The 24,539-nt window shown below is 40.2% G+C and overlaps 1 protein-coding gene across 3 annotated transcripts in view; it reads left to right on the top strand.

Moving 5' to 3' along the window:
- Window positions 1-24,539, top strand: part of CDK14 (cyclin dependent kinase 14) — a 673,238-nt gene that overhangs the window by 315,917 nt on the left and 332,782 nt on the right. For all 3 annotated transcript variants that reach the window (XM_013963116.2, XM_018047444.1, XM_018047443.1), the window contains 2 exons: window positions 2,331-2,393; window positions 23,831-23,954. In XM_013963116.2, the coding sequence (XP_013818570.2) occupies window positions 2,331-2,393; window positions 23,831-23,954 (187 nt within the window). The remainder of the gene's footprint in view (window positions 1-2,330; window positions 2,394-23,830; window positions 23,955-24,539) is intronic.

Genomic DNA, 24,539 nt, shown 5'->3' with positions numbered 1-24,539 from the left:
ATATCCTTTATATAACCTCCTTTTTACTTTTTAATTTTTTTGTCAATTTCATTGGTTGATTTTTTTTTTTTAAAGAAGTAACCTTCAAAATTTTGTGAAAATTTGAGCTTCTTCTTTTATTTTGATCAGTATTTGCTTTATAGTGATATACCATGTTGCTAGGTGAATAAATGTTCAATCCGTTTTCTTTGAATTCTGTTATGTTTAACATTTACATTGATAAGTTGCTCTTTGCCTTTTTTTGGTATTTGCCAGTATAAACACCATAAAATATAAATAACATCAATATATAATATATAATATGATGTATTATCCCTTTACTTTCAGGTTTTCTGTTATTTTTTGTTATTTATTATATTTAGCCTTTATCTTGGAAAGTGTGAGTTTGATTTTGTTTTGTAAACTGAAAATTTACATTTTAAAAAGAGATTTTAACATATGTTTATTAATTATTGTTATGATTGGATGTACTTTCTATTTACCAGTTTATTATGTGTGAGACAACAAGCACGTTATAGTTGTATATCGTGTAGTGTATTAAAACATACTTTTTCATGGACCATTTTCTATGTTCTGTTACAGCATTGTTAATCGGCTATGCCCTAGTACAAAATAAAAAATTTTTGAAGTATATAGTTTCTGTCCTCAGTGTGTGGAAAAGAGAAAGGCAATACGGTCTTAGAATATATCCAAGAGCATCTCTTCTGTCCCATGTTCTTTCCCTTTGTTCTTCCATGGCTGACCTTTTTCATTCTCTACTCAGATCTTATTTGAAAGTATCACTTACTGTGGCCTGTCTTGAGCAGACATTAAGGGCCTCCCTCCATGTCCTCAAACACTGCCCAGTAGTATTCCTAATGTACGACTTACTGTGCTGTCATTACACACGTCCCGGTTTTTTTCCACCTACATCTGTTTCCTTGAATTCTGTGTCCTTACTGATTAGTGTCACTAAACTCCAGAGCTTTCTTTGGGCACCTGATGTGAAGAGCGGACTCATTGGAAAAGACCCTGACTCTGGGAAGGATCGAAGGCGAAAGGAGAAGAGGGCAGCAGAGGATGACGTGGTTAGGTAGCATCACTAACTCAACGGGCATGGGTTTAAGGAAACTCCAGAAGAGAGTAAGGACAGGGAAGCCTGGCATGCTGTAGTCCATGGGGTAGTAAAGAGGGGAGCACAATTTAACGACTGAACAACAGCAATAGAATGACTAGGGTAGCGCCTGGAAGATAATGAGCTGAGAAATACATGGTGAACAGTGAATGAATGCTAAATTCTGCTCTGTATTCTCAGCAGTTACCAGCTGGCACGCAAGAAAAACTCAGTAAAGGAAGCTGAACTGTTATCATCATGGCTACAACCATGTACAGGCTTATGAATGTGTCCAAAGCTTATAATTCCTCAACAATTGAAACCTGATAATGGAGCATAAATAATGGCGGTCACTGGTTTTTACAGAGTGATTAAATCATAAGATTGTTAACGCCAGTAAATAAGATTAGGAAAATTTGTACAGCAGCTCTACATGTTTCTTTAGAAGTTTTATGTAGCTCATGATATAAACAGAAAAAGCATTAAAAAGAAAATACACAACTGTGTGCAAATTCAACTTGGGATATTTGGAAAAATTACAGTATAAGTTGCTTTCTAGGGATATTTCTTTTTAAAATAAATCTGGATGTATTTGTCTTAATTTATAACTTTGGAAGTATTTGCATTGATTTAGAAAGTAAAGCATTATCAAGTTTTATAAAATAAATATTTTTTCAAATATATTCAAGAGTGCTGAGAATCTGAAAATTATCTTTTAATGAATATAGTTATGAGAAATGTAAATACATCCAATGATTAATTTTATTAGAATGATCTGTTTGTAATATTTACATGTCATACAAAATAAATAACCATCACCTTCATTTCCACCTGAAAAATGCAGGTAATTGAAATTGTATTTGGATTGGTTAACTGTATGTGTGTGTGCTTTTAGTTGAAGTTAAGGTATATATATTTTAGGTAAGGTTTCTTCTTATTCCACTTAAGAGATACATATTCAATGTGAGAATTAGGCATTTAACAAATTAGCAAATTGTGGACCTAAATTCTTTCTAATGCACAGATATGTTTAACCTAAGATAGAATCTGGAGTAATCATTCAACTGTGGTTAAAATGGAGGGTGGAGGAACGTGCAGCTGCATACACTAGAAAATTCACCCACTTGTCTTATATTTGCTTGGTTCAGAAAGCAGTGATGACTTTGAAATAGAAAAATATTGATTCATTGTTTTATAGCCAAAGGGATGTTAATACGTTTTCCTTTTTTTCTTCTAGCATACTGATTTATGTCAGTACATGGACAAGCACCCTGGGGGGCTGCATCCAGATAATGTGAAGGTACGAAAAGATCTTTTAAGTCAAGGCTTAGCATTCTTCATGTGCATTTTTTGAACCAAAGTCTAATGCCTCTACTATAATTTTTTTTTAATTGTGTAAAGAGAAGTGATTCTGAAGTGAACCATAGTCGTTGCTTTGACAATGAAAGCCATGCTTTGGCATTAAATATTTTCACTGGAGCATTATTATTTATACTGTACCCTATTTTTCCTTCATGGAGAACCATTTGCCAGTAATGAGAGAGATCTACTGGAATCCTGCCCAAACTATGTTTTCAGTAGAGCGGAATCTCCAGTCGCTGTAGCTTAGAGCTCCATACTGAAGTACCAGTTGGTTTCAAGATAATGTTTTATTATGATCCAAAATCGTGTTATGATGAGTTCATGGTGCATATTTTTTCATTTGTTTGTATAAAGAGATAAGAATGATTTTTCCTTCAGTTTTCTTTTATTTCTTTCACCAGAAATTGGATTACTATGTGTAAAAAGAATTAAGCTTTTCTAAGTTTCGACCTAGCAACCATTTTGGAAACATTTCCCCATGTTTCAGACTTAAAAGAGGAGAGTCTTTTCTTGGCATATGTTAGGGAGTTAGAAGATACTAAAGGTTATCGGTAGGCTTATAATGATGTGCTTCCATTTCAGTTTTGAAATGGCTGCATTTCAGGATCCCGAGAACCCATTCAGTGATATAAATGCGTTTGGAGCATCATTATTTGTCTCCTTTTCATCCCGTTCACTATCTGCGCCTTTCTTGCAGTGTGGCGTGGTTTTCCTGCTGTACTTTCCCCTTTGCTAGAGGTAGATTTCACATACAGCGTTACATGTGTTCATTTCTTTCTTGCTTTATAAAAATACTATTTTATTGTCTGTAGTTTCTTATGTTTTCGATATCTAGTTAATGGGTTTTCTTTATTCATTAGAATTAGTGATGTCAGTTATAGTGAATTTAATTGAGACATTTGCCCCCGTGGTGGTAAATGACAAAAGGATTTTTTCTCTACATTCCCTAGGACTGACTAACCAGTCATTAAAACTTGTGCCATTCCGATGAGTAAAAATGAAATGTTTTTACATTGGCATTTTCTTGACTGCTAGTGACATTGGGCATCTTTTCATGTTTCTTGACCATTTGTAATTCTGCCATTACAGTTTGCCTGTTTCTTATATATTGTTCAATTTTCTATTGCATTGTTCTTTTCTTAATAAATTGAAGGCTGTTTTTAATATTTGTAACATTAATGATGGGGCTTTTTAAGGTGATCACTTTTGTTATACATTTTTAAAATGTGGGAAACTGTAGGAACTCTGCAAGACATTCTTTTTAAAATAAAGACTAGAATCAGTATGGTACTTGAAGTATTTGTTGACTTTTTTCATATATGTCCTTTTTCATTGTTGTGACTTTTTGTTTTATTAAATTTTTATTTAGATTCAGTTTTTTGGCTATTCGCTTTTCTTAAACATCTGTATCCATTGACATAGATTTTTAGTGGTTGCATTGGGCAAGAAATTTTAACAGGCTAAGAGATTTTTTATTAATCTTGTTTAATACTAATTAATAGTATTATTAATTACAATACTAATGTTTAATGACCGCAATTTTTTTTTAACATCAAACATCACCGACTTGATGGACCTGAGTTTGAGTGAACTCTGGGAGTTGGTGATGGGCAGGGACGCCTGATGTGCTGCGATTCATGGGGTCGCAAAGAGTCGGACACGACTGAGCAACTGACCTGACCTGAATGCTTAATGACCACAATTTTTTTTTAACATCAAAACATCTCAAGTCATCTCATTACTACATTTAATGTTCTCTTTTTAGGGTTGATTGGGTTCAAAATCAACAGTATGGTACCTCCTTAATCTTATTTTCCACTTCAGCCCAGGTAATCTGCAGAGAGCCCAGCTAGTGGAAGCCCAGGACCTATTAGAATCAGTGGAAATCAGAGGCTACTCTGAGCTAACTTTGACCTACCAACTTTAAATTCAGTGACAGGATTGAGATTAAAGAGCTAACTCCGCCTTTGCAAAGAACAAAGACATCACTGGATTTCCATTATCCTGGTTTGGTCTTCTCACCAATACTTCGTTGCAGTTATTTAGTCACTTAGCCATGTCTGACTCTTTGTGACCCCCTGGACCACAGCATGCCAGGCTTTCCTGTCCTTCACTATCTCCTGGAGTTTGCTCAGACTCACGTCCACTGAATCGATGATGCCATCCAACCATCTCATCCTCTATTGCCCCCTTTTCTTGCCCTCAATCTTTCCCAGCATCTTTCAGGGTCTTTTCCAGTAGTCAGCTCTTCGCATCAGGTGGCCAAAGTACTGGAGCTTCTGCTTCAGCGTTAGTCCTTCCAGTGAATATTCAGGACTGATTTCCTTTAGGATGGACTGTTTAGATCTCCTTGCAGTCCAAGGGACTCTCAAGAGTCTTCTCCAACACCACCGTTCAAAAGCATCAGTTCTTTGGCTCAACCTTCTTTATGGTCCAGCTCTCACTTCTGTACAAGACTACTGCAAAAACTATAGCTTTGACTAAGGGACCTTTGTTGGCAAAATGATATCTCTGCTTTTGAATACGCTGTCTAGGTTTGTTAGAGTTTTCCTTCCAAGGAGCAAGCGTCTTTTAATTTTATGGCTCATTAGTTATGGGTAAGAGTTGGTGGAAAACTTTATCTGTGAAGCAAAGGAAGAGAGCTCTTCCCATAGAGCATTGCTCTTTTCAGCTCAGGCTGGCATCACTGGTGATTTCTGTAGCCTTTGTAGTAACTTCTGCTTTTTCCATTACATTTTATTTTTCCTTAATTTCTTGATAGTCATGGAGAGATTGAGCTTCTAGGTTACTGATTTTCAGTTACTAGGCTGCACTGCTTGAAATTGTGTTTCAATAACTCTTACCCGTTTGGCAAGCTTTTCTTTCACCCCATGATCAGTCATCATATGCTTAGTATATGTATATATACATCATTCAAATATTTAGTATGTATAACTTTCCAAATATGAGAGGCAGCAATAGGTATTGACATATAAGTATCCCTTTCCCCATAGCTATTGAGGTCTTGGCTTCTTTGAGGATTTGCCAAAATGTTCTTGATTGTCCCAGTTCTTGGAATACTTAAGGGTGCAAGAAATTTTGGTTGGCATTGACGAGGTCTTCAAACTGGGCTCCATAGCACAGTCATCTGTGAAATTAAAAGAATATACATATATGTATATGTGTGTATGTATATATATGTATACATGGGCCTCCCTGGTGGCTCAGCGGTAAAGAGTCTGCCTGCCAGCGCGGATTCGATCCCTGAGTTGGGACGATTCCCTGGTGTAGGAAATGGCAACCTACTCTAGTATTTTTGCCTGGAGAATCCTGTGGACAGGGAAGCCTGGCAGACTACAGTCCATGGGGTCATAAAGAACTGGACATGACTGAGCAACTGAGCACACACACGCACACACATATATACACATATATAGTCTCTTTTCTTTTCCCAGAATCAAAATTTTAAAAGCACCCTAAGTAGGAAATGGGGGAGACCTGTGGGTTGGGAAGATCCCCTGGAGAAGGGAAAGGCTCCCCACTCCAGTATTCTGGCCTGGAGAATTCAGTGGACCGTATATAGTCCATGAGCGACTTTCTCTTAAGTAGGAGATGGTGGGCATTTGCTCAGGCCAGGGCTGAGAGGCCTGGCTGCCTCGCACAACCCCCAGCATCAGCCTGCTTTCCTTGTGGCCTGTAGGCGTTTGCCTGCAGCCTGGAGAGCTGGTGGTGATGAGGGCCTGCTGCTCTCTCCCAGCTCCACAGCCTGCCTGCCTCAACAGCTGTCGCTCTGCCAGCTAGGTGGTTGGTGGGGTGTCCGAGAGAACAGCAGGGGCTGGGCAGGTAGGAGGGGGTATGGGTGCTTCATGAAACAGGTCTCCAACCCAGGCCTGAAGACTGAAAGCATCTATTATGGGGCATCGGGTCAGTCCAAGAGAACGGACGTAAAGAAGGCCCCCCTTGACAAATAAGTAACTCAGAGGAAGCAAGGTTGGTTTGTTTTGATTAGACAGAGAAAGAAGCATCAAAAAATTATCAATAATAATATCTAAGAGGCAAAAGAGAATAGTACTCCTGTGAAGCACAATGCTACATTACTTTCCTTGTGGTTCAATCACTGAATCGTGTCTGACTCTTCGCAACCCCATGGACTGCAGCACTCTAGGCCTCCCTGTCCTTCACTATCTCCCTTTATTTTAAACAGGATAAATCAGTGAACATGAGGTAGCTTTGGAAATTAAAAATATGATGACAGAAATTAAAAACAACAACAATAATTTTTAAATGGGAAATAGGATTACTTAGGATGCAACTTACATCACTGCTGTAGGTAAACTTGGAAATTTGCTTTTGTACTTTATATTCCCCTTCAGGGTTCTATTTCCACTATTTAAGTTAAGCTGAGTCTGCTTTCTTCCACTTTTCTTCTTTGCACTTTCTAAAATAAAGTGAAGCGATTCCTAATATAATAAAAAACAACAGTCGTGAAAATGGATGGAAGAAAAAGTTGGAGAACTGTACCAACTTATGCTTATGTACAAAGTAGAGCATAATATAGAAATCTGAAACATGAGACAAGAATTATTAAAAAAAATTTAGAATCCAGTTCGGGAGATGGGCCATCTGAATAATTGGAGAAAATAGGATGTAGTTATGAAAATCATAAACTTTGAAATATGCTTCTTCTAGATGTGAAGGATATGAACTTCAAGATTAAACAGATCTTTTAAATGCCCATCACATTTAATGAAAATAGAAGAACAGTAATATTTATTATGGCAGAATTTCTGAACATGATTTCAAAGACAGATCCTACCGAAAGGAAGCAGATTTACTGCTAAGAATCAAGAATTACAGTGGTGTCGTCACCGTTCAGGGGGGTTTTCCTGGTGGCTCAGTTGGTGAAGAATCTGCTTGCAATGCAGGGGCCCACCTGCAACACAGTAGTTCAGGTTCAATCCCTGGGTGAAGAAGATCCCCTGGAGAAAGCAGTGGCAACCCACTCCAGTATTCTTGCCTGGAAAATCCCGGGGACAGAGGAACCTCGAGGGCTATAGTTTATGGGGTCGCAAAGAGCTGGACATGACTTAGGGACTCAGCCACCACCGCCTCCTCCACCTTCGCCATTTAGAGTTCAGCAGCGGCCCTAGAAGGGAGACGGAAGTGGGACAGTGACTTGAGAATTCTGATGTAAAATTGTCCGATCTAGTATAATATGCAAACTCTCAATGAAGTGTGAAAGCAGAATAATTATTTTCAGATGGTCAAGGAGTTGAAAATTGTGCATAGCTTGCATCCTTTCTCAGAAGATATACTCTCCCCGCTGTAACTCAGGGAATAAACCAAGGCAGAATAGAAAAGGAAACCTGGCAATAGAGGCTCCCTCAAAAGAGGGATGGAGATCCTCGAGATGACGGAAAGAATCCCAGGATAACAGTGGTGCATCAGGCTGGAAGAGTAACCCGTCAGTCCAGTTGCTCAGAAGACTCCAGGCGAGATTTCTAAGATGAAATTTTCAGATAGAATATCAAATGTGTTTGAGCAGACTTCCAAGTTGGAAGGGGCTTCCCTGGCACCTCAGTAGTAAAGAATTAGCCAGTGCAGGAGCCACAGGAGATGCATATTTGATCCCTGGGTCTAGAAGATCCCCTGGAGGAGGAAATGGCAACCCACTCTAGTATTCTTGCCTGGAGAATCCCATGCACAGAGGAGTCTGGCGGGCTCCAGTCCATGGGGTCGCAAAGAGTCAGACACAGATTAGTGACTGAGCACGCACGCACAAGATTGAAGAAGAATTTGGTGTTGCATTAGTGATAACCCCAAAGAATACTCAACAACGGCAAACCAACCAACCAACAAAAGATCTAGATTGTTACACCAGGAAAAACAAATTATTGTGCAGGAGAGAAAAGTATTCATGTGAAACGTAGTGGCTCAGCTGCAAATAACATTTCCATGGTTATAATACAATATTATAATCAATATGTAATATTGTAATATGCAGTCAATATTACATGTCGATGTATTACATAGTTAAAAAAAGTCAAACACCTCTTTAGGATTCTGCTATAGCCAGCCTCATTTCAGGATTAGCATCCTAAAACAGTCTTCCATTTCACCTGCCACATTTGATATAAAATAAAGATCAAAATCATTTTGTCAGAGCATTTGATTCTTTGTCCAATGTTCTTTTCCTTACAATGCGTGATTCATTTATTAAATTACTGCACTTAGCTTTTTTATTTGTGACGTTATATGCACTCAGTCACATAGGTTTGTCATCCTTTTCATAGTGAAGATAATAGTTCTACCTTCTCTGAGGGTATGGGAAGTTGAAAAAAACAGAATGCATCTTGTTAATGCCTGTGTTTTGGCATCTGAATTGCAGTGCCTGGAAGCAGACAGCCCCTATTACCACATTGGTTTCCATGGGAGGCCACTCCGCTAATTATGCACTGGCATTTCTTCACAGTCTGTCTGTGTAGAGACAGTGCCCTCCTCCAGGGTTTCCTGTAGGATCTGCACTGCAGGTGAAATTATTCTCAAAGAAGTCTGACTATGACATAGTGGCAGAGGTCCCACGGGTATTTCTGTGTGATGGATTAATGTATTTTTTTCATGTGGTGATATTTATTGTCACTTAAAATTTCTGAATGCGAAGCGAAGAACCTAAGAATAATATTTACTAAGTTAACAGCTGTTCATATTGCTGTGCTGGGTGCTGCAGCTGAGCTAAAATTAGATCTTTTAATGGTTCTCTAAAAATGTAGGGTGTGAAAACCAGGTGAGATAAGCAGTTGTCTTTAAAAGAGCATGTTCTTGCAGTAACTCTGAAGCTCTGCATTTGGTTAAATACCTCATGGATTATTAAAGGGTTGGATGTGATAAATAGAAGATATTGATTATGGTGAGCAGAAGGAAAACATACTGGTCAAATCTCCTAGCTTCTAAATTTGACAGTTTTGACTTTTGCTTTCATCACTGTGTGGCATGATGATAAGGAGAAATATTTGAAACATGTCTCTTGGATTATAAAAATGTGCATATCTCTGTTTAGATTTCATATAACTTGTTTATTGTGAAAAGCTGGGATACCACGAGTCTAAGAATTCAGGCGCTTTTTCTTTATCGTAAATCGGGTCAGCTTGCAGGCATTGCAAAGGTGATGTATCACTGGAGAATGAGGGGGTAGGAAGGAACAAATGGAAGAGTACATAGCTAGTGATTTCATAATAAGCCACGGAGTAGTCTGTGGTGATTCTGTACTAAATCCCAGCAGAACATCTGTTAAAAGTTTTATCTTTTGTGCTATATATTCCTTGTAAGCGTTGGAATAAGCACATCAGAGAAAGATTGTTTCAGTGTTAACTAAATTTCTGTAGTCACTCTGCTACTTTAATTGTCTACAAACTGAGTCTGTTCGCAATATGGTTCTGAAATAAATATTCACTATTAACTAATGGTCTGTATTGTAGCATAATATCAATTTTAGACAAATGGGTAATTTTAGCAGTTAATTACTTAGAGGGCAATTTAAAACCAGAATGGAAAGCCTGAGGACACTGGCCTTGTTATAAATATTTATGATGATTAAAGGCATAACAACCAATTGTTAGAATATGATAATTGGTTTGTAAGAATTTGGGGGGAGGGTAGTTCATTTTTCTCCCCTTTACAAACCATTCACTGTGAATTTTATTGGGTGTTGACTATCATAGTTGAGTTGAAGACAGAACTTGAAGTTCCTCGCTCTATAATCCTCAGTGATTTACAGATTGATTGGTTTTCTAAAAAGCAACCATAACAGTCTAAATCTCTTTCATTCAGGTTTCATGTGTTCTTTAAAAAATGGTAAGCATGACAGGCTGAAAATTGAGATTCATCTTTAAAAAAGAGATTAATTGATGCTGTCTCCAGCTCATATCCAGAAATGTAGATGCTTACATCTTATCACCATGACAACCCTGGATCTTCCTGTATTTTTATGTAATTACCTTCATTTCCATGTTATCGTAATGACTTTTCTAGATGACTTTTTTCTAAAAACACATTTGTCTTTTTTTTTTTTTGCAGAACTGTAATCAAAGATATCCAAAGTAATTCTGAATTCTCTGCCTTATTCTCTGAAGCATCTGAAATTCTTTTGACATAAAGCTGTTTTATTTTGTATCTAAATATCTATATTAATCAAAAAGACTTGAGGATTATTATGGTTGAAAAATTGCTATTTTTCTTTCATAGTCCAGAGAACAGGCAGGTGTATAACAGTCAGAATAATACTGTGCCAAATTAAGATTGTCTTATACAGATGGCACAGTGAATGGGTTACTAAATGAGAATTTCTAATGTTGAGATAGGAAATCAGATAACACCTGATTTTCTCTGTATTTTGCATTAGAACTTTCATTTAGCTGGTAATGATTTCCTACTATGCATTATAGTGAATATTATAAAGCCTTTCCTTTTGCTGTATTTTGGAAAATATGGTTATTTCATGAAGTCATTCCAGTTTTAAAAATTTGACACCTAGTCTCAGCACCTGTCCAGTTTTCTTTTGAACCTTCCCATCCTATTTTTACTATAACAAAATAATTTTCCATATCTAGAAAGTGAAAGATTAACAATGAAAGAGTGAAATCCACGTGTCAATTCATGCTGTGTCGGATGTTCAGAGGTGGTCTGAATAGTGAATTTCTGGCCAAGATGTGGGGCCTGCATTTGGTTGTTGGGAACATGTCTTTTGTATCCTTGGCATCATCTGCTGATCTGCTTATAACAATTTGAATCAGACAAAGAAATCAAGGCAGCTAATTAAACAGCCCACTCATTCCTAGAGGTGCTTTAAAAGCCAGATTGAAAAGGAATTACCCCAAAGATTGATGAAATTCACACAGCCATTAGAATAATGTCATGTGATATTTTAATTGTCAGATAGAATTACCCAGCTTAGGGGGCAGATATCCAGGGGGAATAGGAAAAATACCCTCTTGGATTTTAAGCTTCAAGCCGTTCACCTTGCCCCTCTCCTGTTTAAGATGGATCTTGCCCTTGACCCCTTTGTTGGCATATTTTCCTAGACAAACAAGAGAACGCAGGAGGAAAATTAGCTGAGTGGTAGTGTGTGTACACACTCCTGGGGATTTTCCTGATTGTTTTAGACAGGTTCTGCCTCCATGTGACTAGCCGGTACATTTCATAGATATTTTCTCATTAATACAGAAATGCTGTCACTTGTGACCTTTCTAAAGAGGATGCAGAGAAGCTTGTTTATCATACCTATCAAACTCAGAGTCTATACTGCATGCCACTTGAAACACATTTTTCTCTATTGTACGGCTTGCAGATGTGATCTTTCTCTAAGACTCATACTCAAGATTCACCAGCTCCATCAGTTTTTCAGTCTGCATCTCTCTCATTTTTTTTTAGTTACATTGGCCTTATCAAACGATATTAAGACAATTCATGCTGATAGTGTCTGAGATGTTGCTTTAGGCAGTAAAACCATTCTGTTGTTCGGTCGCTCAGTTGTGTCCCACTCTGTGACCCCATGCACTGCAGCACACCAGGCTTCCCTGTCCTTCCCCATCTCCCGGAGCTTGCTCAGACTCACGTCCATTGAGTCAGTGATGCCATCCAAGCATCTCATCCTCTGTCGCCCGCTTCTGCTCTCAATCTTTCTCAGCATCAGGGTCTTTTCCAGTGAGTCGACTCTTTGCACCAGGTGACCACAGTACTGGAGTTTCCGCTTCAGCGTCAGTTTTTCCAGTGAATATTCAGGGTTGATTTCTGTTCAGATTGACTGGTTTGATCTCCTGGCAATCCAAGGGACTCTCAAGAGTCTTCTAAATTCCATTTTTTTATTCTCATCGTGTATGAAAAGAATGGCTCTGAAGCTGGGGAAGTGCATGCATTCACAAGTGAAGCTGAGTAAAAATGTGTATTTCATTCTATTTCTTTTTCGTTTCAAAGAGTACATATCAGTAAGGTCAGTGTATACTCAACATTATTGTGTTATTTGAATTCCTTGAAACAACTGTTTCAGTTTTTCTCTTGGAAAATTATGTTGGGTAACTAATAAGCCAGTAGCTTCAATCTGATTATCTTGTTTCTACTCAGGTAGGGAATATTCCTAATACTAAGTTTAGGCTACTGAGCAACTTCTTCTTCTTTTTTTTTTAATAATTTGTATTTATTTGTTTTCTTTTTGGCTATGCTGGGTCTTTGCTGTGTGTGGGCTTTTCTCTAGTAGTGGCGAGCAGAGGCTACAGTCTGGTTTCAGCGTGCAGGCTTCTCATTGTGGCGGCTCCTCCTGTTGTGGAGCACAGGCTCTAGGGCTCTCAGGCTCTAGGGCATGGAGGCTGTAGGGCACAGAGGCTCTAGGGCTCCCAGGCTCTAGGGCACACAGGCTCTAGGGCACACAGGCTCTAGGGCACGGAGGCTCTAGGTCACAGAGGCTCTAGGGTAAGCAGGCTCTAGAGCACAGAGGCTCTTGGGCACACAGGCTCTAGGGCATGCAGGTCTAGGGCACAGAGGCTCTAGGGCTCCCAGGCTCTAGGGCACAGAGGCTCTAGGGCACAGAGGCTCTAGGGCTCCCAGGCTCTAGGGCACAGAGGCTCTAGGGCTCCCAGGCTCTAGGGCACGCAGGCTCTAGGGCACAGAGGCTCTAGGGCTCCCAGGCTCTAGGGCACAGAGGCTCTAGGGCTCCCAGGCTCTAGGGCACAGAGGCTCTAGGGCACAGAGGCTCTAGGGCACAGAGGCTCTAAGGCATGCAGGCTCTAGGGCACAGAGGCTCTAGGGCACAGAGGCTCTAAGGCATGCAGGCTCTAGGGCACAGAGGCTCTAGGGCACAGAGGCTCTAGGCCAGGCAGGCTCCAACAGCTGTGGCACATGAGCTCCGTAGTTCCCCTGTGCTCTAGGGTGCAGGCTCAGTAGGCTCAATAGTTGCGGCACACAGGCTTAGTTACCCCATAGCTGTGGGGGTCTTTTTGGATCGGGGAGTGAACCCGTGTCTCCTTCATTGACAGTCAGATTGTTCACCACTGAGCCACCAGGGAAGCTCTGACCAACCTTGTTAAATGGAAGGTTCTTGTCCTCCGCCCTCCCTAGTTCATCATCATACCTACAAACCCTCATAACTGGGAAACCTACTTAGTATCTAATATGTTATACATTGGTGTAATATATTAGCATTCTAGAAAAGCTAATGAACTTCTTTCAGGGAGCATGGGCAAACCAGGCTCGGTTTTTGCCATTTGACTCCTTGTAAGTACCCCAGTTCTGGATCCCATGAGTCCAGTCACCTTCATCCCTGTGGGCATCTTGGAGCTTAGAATAACCCCTTGCTGGCGTCCTCCATTGTATTGAGGTGGGAGGAGTGGGCAGAATGGGAAGGCAACTTATGGAGCGCAGAAAGTGTGTAAGATCTTTTCTCCGAAGTCTTTGCCCCAGTACTTGAAATTCTCATTCTGAGTTATTGCCTTTTCCAGAAAGTTATCATTTTTAGTATAGAAGACTAATGTACAAATATATTAGAGAGTGCGAGTTAAATTTTGGTTACATTATCTGGAAATGATGAAGCGTGTTACATATGTCAGCAATTTGAGGGAGTGGAATGAAGAAGCGGAAAGTTGATTGCTGCTGCTGCTAAGTCGCTTCAGCCGTGTCCGACTCTGTGCAGCCCACCAGGCTCCCCCGTCCCTGGGATTCTCCAGGCAAGAACACTGGAGTGGGTTGCCATTTCCTTCTCCAATGCATGAAAGTGAAAGTGAACTCGCTCAGTCGTGTCCGACCCTCGGCGACCCCATGGGCTGCAGCCTTCCAGTCTCCTCTGTCCATGGGATTTTCTAAGCAAGAGTACTGGAGTGGGGTGCCATTGCCTTCTCTAGAAGAACTCAAATAGAACAAAATGTGTCAAGGCAGACTCCCCTAAATCCTCAGATTTTCTGAGAACTGAATCTGTCTGTGCACGCGTGCATGCTAAGTCGCGTCAGTCGTGTCTAACTCTGTGTGACCCTATAGACTGCAGCCTGCCAGGTTCCTCTGTCCATGGGATTCTCTAGGCAAGGATACTGAAGAGGGTTGCCATTCCCTTCTCCAGGGGTTCTCCCCACCCAGGGATCAAACCTGCGTCTCTTACGTCTTCTACTTTGGCGGGTGGCTTACCACTAGAACCACCTGGGAAGCCCGAATCTGACTAGTACATGGCAAAAAAAAGACACATCTCTGATCCGATGCCCTGGCATAAATGTTTGTCTTCCACCATCCCAGGAGCACAGTTAATATGTTCAGTATGTCCAAAGTGTCAAATTATACCATAGTTTGTATTACCTGGACTTTTATTTCTGTCTCCCTTTTATCTCCATATAGCTTTATTAGTATTCCTTTTAAAAAAAATCTAACACATAAAATTACAAAGATGCTTTATAAAATATAAACTATTTGGACATGAATTATGTACATTGCATTACTGATTAGGATTTGATATTTGCATTAGGCATTTTCAAAGTTGAAACTCAACTAAATGAATCATTCTTTTAAAAATTGAAGAAGACATATTATTGCAGTAAAATCATTATCTGATTCCTATTCGAAAGTTTTCTACTAGTCACTAGATATTTGAGGACTCAAATTTTTAAATTATTTTTAACTCCTAGAAAGTTTGATGTATTGAGTAATTTAATGCTTGTGCATCTGTGGATTTTTAAATAATATGATCCTAACCATGAGGCACCATATTTGAAGTGTTTATTACCCGTGTACTACTTTGGTTTATTTGCTAATGTCACGTTTCCTATCCTGTAGTCACACAGTGTATTACTTTTTGTTACCGTTTGTTTAATCAAACGGTATACATACATTTTTGGTAGCAGTCTTTTAAATTGTGGGTGTCAGAGCAAGACAAAAATGGGAAATATCAGTATTGGGAATGGGCAATGGATCTCTATTACATGCGCTGTGTCTCCCTTTTTCCAATTCATGTGATTTCTCTAAGCCTTTATTTCTGTATCTGTGAAATAAAGATAATAGGATCTGCCTAGCAGAATTGGTGGGAAGATTAATTTACTATTAAGTACTTAGTAAACAGCAGTTATTACAGTTGCTTAAATTGCAGAGTCTCTTCTGTTTCTGTTATCCATACAATTATGAAATGAGACAATTTTATAGCTTGGATAAATATTAAGGGCATGTGAGAAAATTTATCATTTTCAAGGTGAGTAACTTAAGATAATGGATATTTAACCTGGGTATGCAAGTGACAGAAAAGTCGCTTGACTGTCTCTGTAAGAATGAGTGCTCTTCAATGAATGGATGAAGTCGTGGTATGTTTGTGGTGCAGACGTACAATGGAATGTTAACCATAAGGAGGAATGCATTTGATTCAGTTGGAGAGAGGAGGGTAAACCTGAAGCCTGTTATACAGAGTGGAGTAAGTCAGAAAGAGGAAAACAAATATATTAAAGCTATATATATGTATATGGAATCTGGAGAAACGGTACTGATTACCCTAATTTGCAGTGAAGGAATGGAGACACAGATGTAGAGAATGGACTTGCAGAGGGCAAGGGAGGCTCAAGAGGAGGGGAGATATATATATATATGTATATGTATATTATATATATCCTGCCTCTCTCTGTATATATAGTTATGCCTGATTCTCGATGTTGTATGGCAGAAACCAACACAAGATTGCAAAAATAATTATCCTTCAATTAAAAAAAAATTATGGCATGGTCAGTGAAAAAAAGTACTGACATCTTACTCTTCAAAAAGATGAATTAGTGCTGTCCACAGGCCTTTCATCTATTGCTAGTTGCTCCAATAAACCCTAAGTGACGATGGACATTCCTTGAAGATAGTGAACCCTTGCCTAGAAAATCTGCAGATGTTCACCGTGCTTAGTCTCATATTAAATGGACCTTTATACATTAAATAATGCATGCCTTTCAGACCATTCATAAATCTGATTGTAAACATTGAGACAAAGAGTATCAAAATCAGACATCCTTAGATTTTGAAGGGGGATGAGGAAGGTAAAAAATCTGTTGCTCACTGCAAGTGCCAGTAATTCTTCTCAGTAACAGATATAACCTCCTGAGTCCAATGATGTGTGTGTGCTTTTAATCAACTTGCTCTAAATGTTCTGATAGAAAGCCTTATCTTGATATTGTTTTTTTATCTACTCAAAGTCCAAAGAGTTTCAGAAGGGACTAGAAGGAGTATTAAGGATACTCCCAAGCAGTATTTGCCATGGCAGTGAGGATGTGAGTTGCTTTCTGCTGGGGATGGCAAGAAAGCAGGGTTATAGATAGATCTCCTGCTGGCAAAATGTCCTTGTTCATCACATCATTGCTATTCTAGGCATTTTCCCATTGGGGTTCTTATTGCAAAAAGTGAACATATTTGAACTGGAGTATAAGAATTTGAAGACCTCTCCTTTCATAAAGTTGAGTATGGCCCTCTGTGATGACCGGGAGGGGTGGGCTGCAGGGGAGGGAGGGAGGCTCAAGAGGGAGGGGATATAAGTATAATTATGGCTGATTCACAGAAACCAACACAATGCTGTAAAAATTAAATTAAAAAAAAAAAAACATGTTCCGAGGGGACAAAGTATTCTTTGGAAGACTTTATGGTTACTACAGGAGAAAAATAAGCAGCTAGAAAGAAAAATATGTTAATTTATCAACTTCAGTATATAAAGCTTCCTGCTGCCATAGTGTTAATTTCTAAGAGGATTTTAAATAGCAAAAATAGACATTCAAGAATCATATGCTTATTACATACTACATTAATTGAGATTTTACAAACTTGGGTTCACTTAATGAAAGCACTTTGATTATATTGGGTGTATAGCTGTATTCATCCATGTGTTTAGTAAGCATCATCCTTGGTTAAGATAATGAGGTGTAGTGGAAAGTTCACAAGTGCTGTGTGATGGTTGGATTGACTGAGTAAGTTTCTTGGGCTTTAAGAGCGTTAGTTTCCTCATTTGCTTAAAAGAAAAGGAAAAAAATATGAGATTATAAAAGATACATAAAATTACTTAGTCTTTTTTAACGTTTATTTATTGCTTATATATCTGGCTACTCCAGGTCTTGGTTGCAGCACTGGGGATCTTTTAGCTGCAGAGAAGGCAATGGCCCCCCACTCCAGTGCTCTTGCCTGGAAAATCCCGTGGATGGAGGAGCCTGGTGGACCGCAGTCCATGGGGTCGCTAAGAGTCGGACATGACTGAGCAACTTCACTTTCACTTTTCACTTTCATGCATTGGAGAAGGAAGTGGCAACCCACTCCAGTGTTCTTGCCTGGAGAATTCCAGGGATGAGGGCGCCTCATGGGCTGCCATCTATGGGGTCGCACAGAGTTGGACACAACTGAGCGACTTAGCAGCAGCAGCAGTAGCTACGGCCCACTGGGTCTTCTGTTTGTTCAGTTGCAGCATGTGGGATCTAGAGGGCTTCCTAGTGGTTCAGTGGTAAAGAATCCTCCTGCAGTGCAGGAGACTCAGGAGACACGGGTTCAGTCCCAGGGTGGGCAGGATTCCCTGGAAGATGAAATGGCAACCCACTCCAGTATTCTTGTCTGGGAAATCCCATAGACAGAGGAGCCTGGCAGATTACAGTCCATAGGGTTGCAATGAGTTGGACACGAGTGAGCGACTAAGCATGCCTATATGCATGTGGGATCTAGTTCCCTGAGCAGGGATTGAACCTGGGCCCCCTGTATTGGAAGTTATAGCGTTCTAGCTACTGGACTAGCAGAAAGTCTCAGAACAGTCTTCAAATGAGTGTAAACCTTCAATTACTGTGAGTTTGTCTTCCGTTGTTGTTTTTTTTTTTTCTTTTTCAGTACCTGAGATTGCAGCGATGTTCACCAAGTTTTACTAGCGAGCAACAAAGCTGATGTTTCCTCTATCTCTGCATGCGGCCCCTCCTTTGGTGGTCCTTCTTGTTTTCACAGTACCCTCTGGTTTTCATAGAGATCAAATTTAGCTTGTTAGGTGGTGATTTCTACAACAACCCAGTGAAGTGGCTTTCTTAAAAATTTACATGGGCCAGTTAGATGCTTGCCTATATGTCTAAAGAAAGAAATCCCTAAGACTTGGGTTCTCAAAATATTCCCAAAGAATATTCTATGGCACATTCTGTCAAACTTGGAATGACTGCTCTTTCCTTGTCCCAAGTAAACTTGGTGTTTTAGAAATAACATTTTAAGCTGTTTAACAGAAAATGCACCAAGTTTACTAATGGTTTCAGTGAATTATATTGTCCCTTCAACACCATTACTATTATGATGGTGTGTTGATGGTTTTACAGTTTCATATATTGTCAGGCCAGAATACTGGAGTGGGTAGCCTTTCCCTTTTCCAGGGCGTCTTCCCGACCCAGGAATCGAACCAGGGTCTCCTGCATTGCGGGCGGAGTTTTTACCAACTGAGCTATCAAGGAAGCCCTTACTAATGGTTTCAGTGAATTATATTGCCCCTTCACCACCATTATTATGATGATGGTGTGTTCATCATTTTAGTTTCATATTTTGTCTTCTTTTCATTAGTTAAAATTTTTCTTCTTATTAATTTATCTGCCTAGTGATTTCCTTGCTTGGTTTCCTCAATTTTTTCCCTCAGAAAAGCAAGAAGTTTGTCATATAATACATGGTCTCATCTCGTGCATCTAATGAATGCTCCTTTTCTTACTAAAATGTTATGCGTAATGACGTTTCCTCCCTCCTGTGGGCCTTCAGTTACTCTCCGTTTGTGTAGCGGTCATGCTGCTGCTGCTGCTGCTGCTCAGCAGAGCTCTTTAAATGCAGTCAATCTGTGTATGTGCTTCCCAGGTGGGGCTAGTGGTAAAGGAACCGACCTGCCAGTGCAGGAGATGTAAGACACCTGGGTTCAATCCCTGACTCAGGAAGATCCCCTGGAGGAGGGCATGGCAACCCACTCCAGTATTCCTGCCTGGAGAGTCTCACGGACAGAGGAGCCTGGAGGGCTGCAGTCCGCAGAGTCTCCCAGGTCAGATGCAACTGAAGCGACTTAGCACGGATACACGAATCTGTTCGTGTGTCTCTCATACCCAGTGGGCTGTGAGTGCCTCAAGTCAAGGAACTACATCTTACATCCTATTCATCTTTGCATCCCTCTTACGTGATAGCACCTGCCAGACAGTTGGCACTTCGTAAATCCTGAAGGAATTTGTTATCTGGGGATTTGTTCTGACTTAACTTTGTGCATTGTTCAAGGATCTAAAAATTTGTCTGGGGCTCTCATTGGATGCTCGGGGCTCTGTCTGTCTTATTTAGAGCTTAGTTTGTCATGTATACAGTTGTAGTTGAGTGTGTGCTTGCATCTTTGAGTTTCTTAATCCTCTTTAATCTGCTATCCTGTTTGAATAGCTTCTGGATTAACATGAGGATTATATATTTCCACTAATTAGTAAAGGGGTTAAAAGAAGAGCCCTTTGGGACTGTTTGGTCTTCCCACTTCTACTCTTAGCTTCTAGAAACTCCCATTCCAGGAATCTATTCTTTTTTGTATCTGCTTCATGCAGATGTCCCTAAATCCTGTTTAGTCATCACATTACTTAGTAATGAGTGTCAGCTGTGGGAGCAGATTAGGAAGATGGTTGAGGCAAACAGTCTGAAATTAAAAGACGCTTGCTCTTTGGAATAAAAGCTATGATGAACCTAGACAGCATATTAAAAATGAGACATCACTTTGCTGACAAAGGTCCATATAGTCAAAGCTATGGTTTTTCCAGTAATCATGTATGTATGTCAGAGCTGGACCATAAAGAAGACTGAGCGCCAAAGAATTGATGCTTTTGAACTGTGGTGTTGGAGAAGACTCTGGAGAGTCCCTTGGACTGCAAACAGATCCAACCAGTCCATCCTAAAGGAAATCAACCCTAAATATTCATTGGAAGGACTGATGGTGAAGTGGAAACTCCAGTACTGTGGCCACCTGATGCGAAGAGCTGACTTATTGTAAAAGACCCTGATGCTGGGGAAAGATTGAGAACAGGAGGAGAAGGGGATGACCGAGGATGAGATGGTTGGATGGCATCACCAGCTCAATGGACATGAGTTTGAGCAAACTCCAGGAGATAGTGAAGGACAGGGAGGCCTGGCGTGCTGCAGTCCATGGGGTCACAGAGAGTTGGACATGACTGAGTGACTGACTACAGCAACACATTCTGGGGAGACAGGGGAATCCCATCCTGTGATAGACAGATGTAGCAGCTGCCCCCGGAGCACAGAGGAGGAACGCCTCACACAGACCTGCAGGGAGACTGAAGGCCTGGGGTCTGCAAAGGCTCCAGGGAGGACTTTTGAGGAGAGACCTAAGAAGCACAGGGAGGTTAGCAGGCAAAAGTGAGACAAGGCTTTCCTGTGAGAGGAGACGCAAGCATGAGGGAAAAGGGCTGAACAGCAGTATGCTTTGCGTGTGGGGATGCATGAGGCTGCTTGGGGTCGGGAAGTGTGGAGCAATGATGCCTGGGCACCCGGCTGGAATCAGGGCTCAGCTCAGTGGCCTCGAGGACCATGCTGTTAGGGGCCTGTGCTTTTTCCTGTCGATTGGAGGAAGCAGCTTCTATGCGGACACTGCCTACTTGCGTTCTGGCCAAGATTCCTAGGGTAGAGTGGGTAACGGAGTAGATTTTGGAGTCAGATTTCTTGGATTTGAGTCCTGGCACTTAAACTGATTTCAGTTTCCTCGTCACTGACACAGATAGGATGTGATGTGTGTGTGTGCGTGTGTGTGGGCACAGACATGTATACTCATTTGTGTCCAACTCCTTGTGACTCCATGAACTATAGGAGCCTGCTAGACTCCTCTGTCCATGGGATTCTCCAGGCAAGAATACTGGACTGGGTCACCGTTTCCTTTTCCAGGGGATCTTCCCGACGCAGGGATCGAATCCTCATTTTTTTTCCTCTTTTTTCCTCTTCCTGCATTGCAGGCAGAGTCTTTACCAGCTGAGCCAACAGGGAAGCCCAGAATAGTGGTACCGTCACCATTAAAATTGTTACCGAGGTCAGGGACTACACTGGTGGTCCAGTGGTTAATACTTCGCCTTCCAACATGGTACGGATTCAGTCCCTTGTCAGGGAATTAAGACCCCACATGCCTTGGGGTCAAAAAAACCAAAGCATAAAACAAGCAGTGTTGTAACAAATTCAATAAAGACTTTAAAGAAAATATAGTCCACCTCAAAAAATCTTTTTAAAAAATTTCTTTACAGAGATCAAATGAATTCATACTCTATGATGCGTCGAATAGCAGCTGGCAGTTTGTGTCATTTGCTTGTTCAACTAAAATGTGTTACTGTGGTTAGGTAGATAATCACAGTCTGGTAAGTCCCAGCTAGCACCTTGCAGAATGCAGACTTTCAAAATCCGTTTATTTTTGAAATTCAGTTTATTTGCGTTGTGATCTGCCTATGTGACTGATTGATGAAAAGCTTTTGAAAACACAAAGTGGCTTTATTTGCTCATCCTTTCTCCCTTCCGAACTGAAGGGATTTGGATTTTCTTTGAAATTGTGAGCTTTTCCGCTTCGGGATGCAGGGGGTTTTAGAAGCGAGGAATGAGGCTGGAAGCTGCTGGTGATGGCGTTAAGTCTTTCCATCTGCTACACAGGAAGGACTGAAAGAAGGAGTCCAGAAGAAGTTTACTTCCTGAGATTCTTGAGCCAGTAATTTAATCCAGCCTAACACGGAACAGGTGTTTAGTGTCTGGTGCTTAGATTCTGGAAATGAATCTAGGCCTTCCCAACACCATAGCTTATTATCACATACAAAGATTTTGAAATGAATTTATCTACTGGCTTTCATGCTGGGAAAGATTGAGGGCAGGAAGAGAAGGGGACGACAGAGGATAAGACGGTTGGATGGCATCACCAACTCGATGGACATGAACCTGGGCAAACACTGAGACGGAGCGTAGGACAGGGAAGCCTGGTGTGCTACAGTCCATGTGGTGGCAAAGAGCCAGCATGACTTAGCAACTGAACAAGTGTTTCAAGATATCCCCCCTCTAAACATTTCACTTGGCTTTCAGAGCCCCCTAGTTAGTTGGAAAATATTCTGAAATGTTAGCTCCCACGGCCCTTGAGGAGTTGCCAGTCTTTTTTATGTGAAGATTCTAGAATCCTTATCCTACCAGTATGCATGCTAAGTTGCTTCAATCATATCTGACTCTTTGCAACCCTATGGACTGTAGTTAGCCAGGCTCCTCTGTCCATGAGATTCTCCTGCAAGAATACTGGGGTGGGTTGCCATCCCCTTCTCCAGGGGATCTTCCTGAACCAGGGATCGAACCCGTGTCTCTTATGTCTCCTGCATTGGCAGGTGGGTTCTTTACCACCGATTGCCACCTGGGAAGCGCTATCCTACCAGTATTTGGCAGCTAATTCCTTTAAAATTTCCCAGAAAGTGCATTTTGTTACCAGCTGATTACATAGACTACAATATTGATGGCACTTAAAACCACTTGTTTTTAGTTTTGTTTTAGGAGATTGTTTTTTAAAAACTATGTCAATTAGGATTATTTTGGCAAGTAAATAGTTTAAAGATAGTTTTTTTAAAATATATAAACAGAGTATTGGAAAGCCTAGTGGATCACATTTTTTGTTATCAAAATGAAAATATTTATTATGATCCAATATGAATGTAAACAGAGAAGACCGTTGGTCGCTTCTTAATTGTATTTCTTATGAAACTGTTGCTCTTAAATTCTTGATTTCTCTGTTCTTTGTGTTTCCTGTCCCTTTAGGTTGGGTCTGTTCTGTAATTAGCAAAAGTACATGTCTGTCTTTAGGCAGCAACCTAATCTCTGCGGCCATATGTGCCAAAGCAGTGTAATTACAGTGTAGTAATAATTGGACCCCGTGACTGTTTCTGTTTTAATTATTTGAAATCATCTTATGTTTCTGTTCCTTAAAGCATGTTATTGAGTGAATCACTGGATACCATGTTTATATCATTTCCATGGAATTAAATATATGTTAATTAAATTTACATTAAAAAATTCTGCTTCCTTTTATAACATTCTGAATAGTTTTTTTCTCTGGCTCAAGCATCAGTTCAGACCTGAGGAAATCAAATATTATTTAGAAAATGTTTCTTTACGTTTCACTTAATTTCTAGAACAAAGGTTGGATTGTAGATCTTTCTGGCTAAGGATCTCTGGGTTGACATAATAGGTTGTTAAAAATTTTCAGATTTAGTTTGTGCATTAGGAATTTCATACATGTATGCAAATTCTGTTTCAATAGTTTGATAGAGGATTTAGTGATGGGTACCCATTTTCAGGAAATCCAAGTACTTGGCAGGCTGTATGTAGAAAGTGGCATTGGGCTGTGTTCATATTTTAACTTTTCTCTCCCTGTCTCTCCAGTTGTTTTTATTCCAGTTGCTGCGAGGGCTGTCCTACATCCACCAGCGCTATATTTTGCACAGAGACCTGAAGCCACAGAACCTTCTGATCAGTGACACGGGGGAGTTAAAGCTGGCAGATTTCGGTAGGAAAGCAGTTAATTACCAGTCTATTTTGCCACACTGTGAGAATGCCAGGCATATGGAGGCCCTGCGTTTGTTTAGGTGCATGTCTTCTATCATTATAGATCCTGGTAACATTTTTTCAGGAGTGAAGAAATTTTTTTTTTTATGATCAACATCATGCTTGGTGGATTTTTTTTAAAAGTCCACATTGCTTATTAAAGTCTTAAATAAGCACAAGTCAGATTTCATATATTTCCAAAGTTGAAGTCAGTATAATTTTGAATATAAAATACTTTGAAAGAAACCTTTTTTTTAATTAGGAAAATGTCAAACGCATTCTCAAGTAGAATACCTTAAGGGGTCTGCCTTACTTATGACCCAGCTTCAGCAATTAGCAATATATTGTCAAACCTGAATTTTAAACCTCCAGACAGTTTCAGAGCATCATAAAATACATTCAGTAGTGTTTGTTGTCAGAAATCTAAGGGCATTGTTAACCTTTCCAAAAATGACTATTGTTTCAAAAATTATAAAGGAAGACACTGATGCCAGTTTGAAAGTGGAGGTCCTGGCCTGGCCCCATTGTAAGTCATCCCTCTCTGAAA

Source organism: Capra hircus, chromosome 4, assembly GCF_001704415.2.
Source record: "Capra hircus breed San Clemente chromosome 4, ASM170441v1, whole genome shotgun sequence".
Classification (NCBI taxonomy): domain Eukaryota; kingdom Metazoa; phylum Chordata; class Mammalia; order Artiodactyla; family Bovidae; genus Capra; species Capra hircus.
The sequence above is the reverse complement of the archived record's forward strand: the minus strand, read 5'-3'. Positions and strand labels throughout refer to the sequence as shown.